The 8,214-nt window shown below is 38.9% G+C and overlaps 1 protein-coding gene across 2 annotated transcripts; it reads left to right on the forward strand.

Annotated features, from left to right (window-relative positions):
- Positions 1-536: 536 nt before the first annotated feature.
- Positions 537-6,255, forward strand: si:dkey-31c13.1 (uncharacterized protein LOC100002197 homolog). Of its 2 annotated transcripts, XM_044347150.1 has the most exons (9): positions 537-738; positions 1,010-1,161; positions 1,587-1,703; positions 1,936-2,088; positions 3,322-3,500; positions 3,699-3,904; positions 4,247-4,485; positions 4,702-4,877; positions 5,093-6,255. In XM_044347150.1, exons 1-9 carry the CDS (start codon positions 606-608, stop codon positions 5,943-5,945), a joined length of 2,208 nt encoding a protein of 735 aa, XP_044203085.1. In that variant the 5' UTR covers positions 537-605; the 3' UTR covers positions 5,946-6,255. The 2 variants fall into 2 exon arrangements, with proteins under 2 accessions (XP_044203085.1, XP_044203086.1); XM_044347151.1 differs by lacking the exon at positions 1,936-2,088.
- Positions 6,256-8,214: the final 1,959 nt, after the last annotated feature.

Consider the following 8,214-nt stretch of genomic DNA (forward strand, 5'->3'; position numbering starts at 1 on the left):
GGGTGGACAATATAAATAGTTTGTACTGTGAATATCCATAAAGAAGATGTTATACGAGAATAACCAGTCTGTTAATGGATTACATGAAGTCATGTTTAAGTCTCTTGCATTTTGAGTTATAGTCCTTGTGCTCAAATATCTATAGCTTACATTTGTCATATCCTCAACCCCCCAAGTATTTAAAATGTTTTTTGTCTCTTTTTCTTTCTCGTAATTATGTTATAAAAAGCATATGTGCATATGTATGTATACACTAATTACACTTAGAGTATACAGTATGTATATGTACATATATATGTATATTTTCTATATTTACTGTTTGTATGCATGCTTTTGTATCCTTCTTGAGACTGAATTGAATTAATGAGAATTTGAAATTGTTCAATAAAAATAAAAGTTTGTACTGTGAATGTGTTACATTCCAGAAGGTGGCAGTAATGTGAATGTATGGATGCCAACCGACATGAAACAAAGGGAAGAAGAAGAAGGTCTGGGTAACCCTATACATCTCATGGTAACCCTAGATTTGCGAGTCTCGCACATGCGCACTTAATTCAGCAGAGTAGCGCTTGAGTCTGTACCATGGATGTATACTGTTTGTTAGCATGGCAGATATACCGGGAGCTGCTTCAAAATATTCTTGTCTCGCCGAGTTTGAAGCGCATCTGCATTCTTACGAGGAGAAAACCAAGACTAAATTTGTTGTTTTAAAGAGCGACAAATTGTTTGGAAAAACTGGTAATTTCATCCAAACAATAACGTTATTAGCTAATAATCAACGTTATTAGCTAGCTAGCTAGTTTAGCGAGCTGCTGTAGTCTTTGAACCAGTCATGACGAGTTGACAAATTACTCTGTTGCAGTATAATAACGTTACTGTAGCTGTCAGCTAAAATTAAAGTTGGCTAACTAGCTAACGAAGTTAGTTGGTACTCGCTACTAATGTCACTCTGTACTTGGGAATTGCTCGTTCAATCTACAGACAAATCTGAGGTAATTTCTCTTCACAGAATTGAGTGTAACGGGGAAGGCTGTCCATTGGCAGCTGAAGACAGTTGCATTTGATGGCACGCCCTTTGTTGTGCTTGGCACAAAAACGTTTATATGCCACCAGGGGCGAGATAAACATGCCGCAGATAAAAGGAAGCGAGAAGAGAAATTGGTAGGTCACTCTCACTCTCACTCTCACTCTCCTTCTCATTCACTGTAATGCTAGTTAACCATAGTACAAGATGCTACATTTCTCATCAACTATATATGTGTGTGTGTGGTGGGGTTATCATGTGTAATGATAAACTTACAGTCACATCTAAAAAGTACAAAACCTTACGTTTCCAAGAAACCACATTTGAATATGTAGGCTACTTATATTGTGTTTAAATGCACCGTTTTGACATTATTGAGGATTATTGGCATTTCCTGCATCTTTCTGATGCACCGGGTCAAATACTATCCTGCACACTAAAAGTGTAGCCTACACATGTTAAGTTTCTTTCAGGACAACAGGAATGTTATGGTTTTGGTGGTGGACTCTGTCTTTGGATATCACTGACTGTATAAATGCTATCTAACAATGATTTCTTTCAGGCAAAGCATCACAAAGAAGACCATGTGTTTGCGGAGACCAGAATGCAGACAACAAAAAAAACTGGTTGTCCTGCAGCCATATATGCAGTGCATATATGTAGATTTCCTGATTATAAGGTGAGATACTATATTATGTAGATTGTTATTTTGTCTTGGGAAAGCCAGTGTTTCCAATATTCCTGTGCATTCTGTACATCCGGCCTTGGTTTTCCAAGTTCCTTTGTTCACTGTATCACTGTCATTTTTCCATTCCTATCTTAGTAGACCATATTTGTAATGTTCTTTCATACCAAACAATGACAAAAGGTTGAATAGAATTGAGTGCTAGTTCTGAGTTTTGTGTTTCTAGATAAACGAGGACACCCCATATCAGAGGCGAGAAAAATCGGCAGCTGTGAGAAAAGCGCTAAAAGGAGACCCGTCACATGTGGGAACAGAGCAGATGTTCACTGCTTATTTCCCACATGTGACGGAGCATAAAAACCACCCCATTTTTGGAAAGGTTTGTGCCTTATGCTGGGTTTGACCTTACAAATTCTGGTTTCAGTTCCCATAGGATTTCTTTGTAAATACTGTATATGCAGTTGTTTGGCTCTGCTGACTCTCATGCCAAGCAGTACAAGCTATGCTTATCAGTCAACTACCTGTTTGTTTGTTGAAGATATTGCTGGTGATGTCAATTTGATTTGCTTGAACTTGTAGGCAGCAGAAGTGCGTGGATTCATTGATGCTAGTATTAAAAAGCACATAGAGAGGCTGACACTGGCAGGGTCAAGGGAGGTGCCGGCAGCATCTCAACAGCTATGTCCAGGAGTTTTTCCGAGGGTCTAATCCCCCTTCCCCTACTCAGAGAAGATTCTATCCTCTAGATAAGGACATCCGCAACATCATCATGCAAAAAGTAAAGACATAGTCCAGGAAGGGTCATGTCTGGATGGTAACTTGATTCAGCACAGTAGCACTTGACTCTGCACACGCCATCAATGGCAGATATACCAGGAGCTGCTTCAAAATATTCTTGTCTTGCCGAGTTTGAAGCACATCTACATTCATATGATATGAGGAGAATGATGTGAAAGCACCGTGGTTAAGGTGTGGTTAGGTTTATGCACAAAAACCACTTGGTTAGGGTTAGGAAAAGATCATGGTTTGGGTTAAAATGATCACTTGAAACGTGGTGTGGGTTAAAGTTACTACTTCCTTAAAGTTAGGCAGCCTTCATTGTCATGGCAACAGTAAACACCACGGCAATTGTAGATAGGTTTTTTAAAAAACTGCCCTGACTCACGGTTGGAAACATGACAGTCATGGTTGGAAGTGAAAAGCGGTCTCCTGCTAAGTCAACGAAGTCCACTTTTTGCAAAGTAGTTATAAATCTTGCAAGAGTTTCACAAATCTAGGGTTACCATCTAGACACAACCTCAAGGAAGAGCTTTGTAGACCAGCTGAATTTATAGGTGAAGATTGTGTTGTGGGTGCTGTTCTTCCAGACAAACAACATGTAGTCATGTGAAGATCATGAACAGAGTGAAAGTGTCTGACCACCAAAGAAAAGTCAGTTTTAAGCTGCTTGACAAGATGGTGTATGGTTGCTGAAATTCTACATAATAAAATTGTTGTATGTGTAAGAAGGATGTAGATATGGATGTACATACTACATACATGTAGTACAGGACAGAAACTTATTAAAACAAGCACATATATTAAAGTTATGTTTGGCCTTCACATGTTCCAGGACCTGGTGGAGTCATGGAAGCAAGACGGATGTGCAATTGAGTACCGACCCTCTCAGGAGAGGGATGATGGCACCGTTGAGAAGTTGCTCCTCTGTTTGCAGACCCCATGGCAGAAGAGGCTTTTGGTGTTGTATGGGCAACAAATGTGCTTGCTCGATGCAACGTATCGTACAAGCAAGTAATGTAATGATTATATCTTCATTAGGTCATTCATACCTACGCAGGCTGTTTTGTATTTATCATGTTTCTTCAAATCTACATGACTATTCTGCTGAAATTATAATGTATTGTTTATTTGTGATCATTCAATCCATCCTCACGATGTTAGTGGTGCACTGGAGAGTAATAATACCAATCTACTTAATTTGCCTCCTAGGTATTCAGTACCCCTCTTCTTCCTCTGTGTGAGGACTAATGTAAATTACATTGTGGTTGGAGTCTTCGTCACACAGTCTGAAAAGAAGGAGGACATCAGAGAGGCATTGGAGGTGTTCAAAAAGTGGAATGCAGACTGGAAACCGTCCCACTTCATGGTCGATTTCTGTGAGGCAGAAATTGGGGCTCTCGAAGAGGTGTTCATGGGCAAGTATTTAAATCATTTGATTTCTTAATTCCATTTTTTAAGAAAGATGAACTTTTGCATAGCAAATCAGAGGATAACACATAAAATAACTGTATTGCCCTCACTTGTTATATCCATTATGCAGGGTCTACCCACACCACCCTGTTTATTACAAACCATTTGATACATGCAACACATTTTCTTGAATTTCCCATTCACAATTAAGTTGTATAAGGTACAGTCAATGATTATATTTAACCAAACTAAGGTATTGTGAAATATAGTGGGAAATATAACTCTGTAATTGAAACCAACATTTTACTATGAACAACCATTGAACTATGAACCTTTACTTTTCTTAGATTCCAAAGTGTTCCTCTGCGATTTTCACCGGGAGAAAGCGTGGGTGGAGTGGACAAGAAAAAAGGATCATGGAGTGACATGTGAGGAGGAAGTTTTGAAAATGCTTCGGGCCGTCGCAGACTCTGGGACAGTTGAAGAATTTGAAAACAGCGCGCTCTTCCTCAGACAACACTCTGCCTGGCAGACAAATGAGAGGCTGAGAAGATGGTTCTCCACCAAATGGCTTAGCCAAGCAGAGGTTTGTGTGCACTTCCAGTTCAAAGCTGTCCTTTTTATTCCTGTGCAGCAAAATCCTAAAAAGCTTTAAACAACATTTTAGTCTAGTGCACCTTTTTAAATGTTGAAGATAAAACCTTGTTTGTGTTTCACCAGCACTGTAGTACACATATTCAACTACAATTCCTTATGAATATGATTGTAATATGATTTTGTGACATTGTATGTCCTGAACTAGAGATGGGTTAATGCATTCAAGAATGAAGACCTGAGAGTGGCTCTCTATACAAACAATGGAATTGAGAGACAAAATGAAACACTCAATCACTTGTACCTGAAGGGCTACAAGAACTGCAGTCTCAGTGACACCATCACTGTCATTGTGCAGGATTTCCTGCCAAGATCTTATCAAAGGTAAGATACAAAAAAGGGCCAACAAACCAAAGACCGAAAACCAAAATAAATTTTAAAACATAAATGTAGTGTTAGGCTCCTGTTATTGCATCTTATGCATGTTTCTTGCATCTCGAACAATGACACAAAATAACAATTTTGTCATTGTCCAAAAACATATGGACCTAACCAAATATAATGTGGTATGAAGTAATTCAATCTTTATCTGTTCACAGATACATTGAATTTAACGCCAAATGTTCAAGTGACTACCGGGTGTACAGCCAAAATGTGCCGCCGTACCTCAGAGACAAACCAAGAATTGTGGCTGAGCACATCATGACAAGGCACCAGGAGTCACTGATATTCACAGAGGGCCAAGTGACATCTGCAGGGGAGGCCAGCTTTAAAGTCAACAGTCAGACAACACCACAACAGTACAGTGTGTCCTTTGGATCAGAGAGTCGGATGCCATCATGTACATGTAAAGACTGGCAGGAAAACCTGCTCCCATGTAAGCACTTTTGTGCAGTGTTCAACCTGGTACCGGGCTGGAGTTGGGATAGTCTGTGCCTCGCCTACAGAGAGAATCCTCTGTTTATGCTCGATGAGGTGTGCCTGGGGCACTCTGTTGACGGCTCAGATACCTCTGTACCATCATATGCAGGCTGCCACTCCACAGTGACCAAACCCTCCAACTCTGAGCAACAAACCCATGCAGGTTTCCACTCTCCAGAATCATCCTCCAGCTCCACAGTCCTCACCAACCCCAGAACAAAAGCACAGAAGCGGCAGAGGTGTGACAGTCTGTTAAAAGAATTGGCAGACAAGGTCTACCACCTCCAAGACGGAAGCTACATGGACAGGGTGATAGAGAAATTAGAGGACCTTCTGGAGGATGTCAGACAACATACTCCGCATCATGGCCCCTTTGCCCTGTCATATACACCCCCAGTTAAGAGAGGTTGCTCTGAGGCTGCAGAGCACCAAAGGCCTCTGAAAAAGAACCGGCAAAAACTGCGATTACCTGGCAGAGTTGGGCGTCGTGCAGAGATGGCTAGAAAGATGCATAAATCAATTAATCTATAATAACAATAATGTTACATGTTGTAACATTAGCCTGTCAAAAGCCTGTGGCCATATGTAAGATGTTTCACAGTATTTTTTGTGGACTTGTTTAATTACCTCATTGCTGTTCTCATTTTGTACAAACTTTGTCACATTTGTATTAATGTTATGTTAACGATGTGGGGGAGATATTAAATATCAAATTATCAAATAACTTTTTAAATATTGTTGCTGTATTGTAATAATGTCTGTGTCTGACTTAGTTTTAAGTCCGCTTAGTCTATACACAAAGACAAACGTAAGCAATAGTAGGCTATACGGCTAGAAAATTTTTTTAAAAAAAGAGTACATTTTAAGTTATAATAACAGAAATCAGTGCACTAGAAATGCTTCCTCATCCTTGCTCCTTGGCCAAGATGTCAGATAAATATTAAGAAACCCATCGTTGTAGACCTTCGCAGGTAAGTCCGAAAGTGACAAATCATGCTCTTATAGGCTACTTGGATGTTTGTTGCAATGCACTGAAATCTTAAATCTACACTACCGGATAGTCTAGTGGTTCCCACTGAGGTCCGGGGACCCCAGGGTGTCCTCAGTAAAAAGGGGAATCATTTATTTTCACTATTATTCCATCCATAGTAACACAATGACAGAATGTACGACTGTTTTGGTCATGGGTTTCATACACTTTCTGTAATAAAATACTGAAAGGCAAAAGATTGGGGTCCGTGGTCTAATTTGTGTCAGTTTTGGAGTCCTTGGCGTGAGAAAGTTTGAAAACCACTTGAACAGTCTATTCTGATGCTTGTAATTACAAACAACGTGTACAGATCTCGCGGGGGTTTCGCAAATCAGGGTTGCCATCAAAACACGACGCTATTGCTGCTTTAAAAACATCCTTATGATTTGGGAGAAATAGCGGGATAGTTATGTGGGATAGTATTATGAAATGATCTATTGGTCAATATGAACAGGAGGAATGATTACAGCACGAAAACCTGCTTCAATGTTAATTCCGTGAACTGTTGTCACTATTTCAGATTTGAAAAATTGTGAACCCGTCCTTTAACCTTTTGATCTCCTACAGTTTTAATGCTACCAAGCCGATTCATATCAAATTGCTCCAATTATTGGTGTTATGTCTTGCTATTGTTATGCATTTTGAGTTATTACGTGATGAAGACACGCAAGACTGAAATATAGAAACACTGGTAAAAGAATGTCAAGCTGTACCAAATTTATTAAACTAGGTCACGTGACTTATGTAGTCTTATGCAGTATAGAAAGCAGGCAAATTCCTACAACATAATGTAATGTGAAAGGTCACTCAGTCCCATAAGGAAGTCACAGTGAGGGGTCATCTGTAGAATAACACCTGCTGCCCCACTGAGTATTTGTTGCAGGCGCATTGGCTTGACTGGATTTTAACGAATCCGGATATTGAGCACCACCAAGTGGTCAAAAAAGCTTTGTGTCTTTCACTTTGGATACAGCATACAAATGATGCATTATCATTTTCGTCACAGAAAAAAAGGTATTATAACATCAAATGTAATAAAAACTCTTAAATTTGAAAACCATAACAGAAACATAGAATAAGTCAGTTTATATAGTGTGTCCCTTTGATGAAAATTAAGGGTTGAATATGAGAAAGAACAATATAGGCCTCATCTAATAATGAAAGTGGAAGTGATATGACTGTGTTTTCTATTAACAAAGTTGTCTTTAACAACCTTTTTTATTTAACAAATCAATTAGGCCTAATGGACATTTACATTTAGGGTATTATATGATCATCAGTGTAATATATCAGATTCTGTGTTTCCGAGTGACTTTATTAGTATTAGAATTGCTATTTCAAATTTCCTCTCTATATAAATGGTAACAGTTTGATGGAAAAACAAGATAACAGGTCCACTTTAACATTTATTTTTAGGTTTACATAACTGAAAAACGGTACATTTCATACACCAAGCTAACCTCATGCAGTTGTGGTTTTGTTTGCACATTTTACTGCTTTTAGTCACTTTTTACAACCGTTTCAAGATGCAAAACTCTTTACTGGAAAGATCCAAACTGCCTATAATTGGTCTATGACTAATCTATAATTATTTCTTATGTATTTCTCTTTAGATTTCATTTGGTATTTGCATGTGGAGCACAGATTTAACAGACTGGCCTCATGTTGATGAGTTCCTTACTGAAGTGCCTTGTTGTCATAGCAACGGCTGAGCCAAACATACAGAGGTTATGTAACTTTTATGTTCATCTAAATATTAGCTAAATTAAA

The sequence above is a fragment of the Thunnus albacares genome, chromosome 3 (genome assembly GCF_914725855.1).
Source record: "Thunnus albacares chromosome 3, fThuAlb1.1, whole genome shotgun sequence".
NCBI lineage: Eukaryota > Metazoa > Chordata > Actinopteri > Scombriformes > Scombridae > Thunnus > Thunnus albacares.

Bases quoted from the DNA above. Each gene is read 5' to 3' on its own strand.
- si:dkey-31c13.1 (XM_044347150.1), top strand. From the start codon at position 606: ATGGCAGATATACCGGGAGCTGCTTCAAAATATTCTTGTCTCGCCGAG. The intron at 1,704-1,935 runs GTGAGATACTAT...TTGTGTTTCTAG, and splicing joins GTAGATTTCCTGATTATAAG to ATAAACGAGGACACCCCATA. The intron at 3,905-4,246 runs GCAAGTATTTAA...TACTTTTCTTAG, and splicing joins TCTCGAAGAGGTGTTCATGG to ATTCCAAAGTGTTCCTCTGC.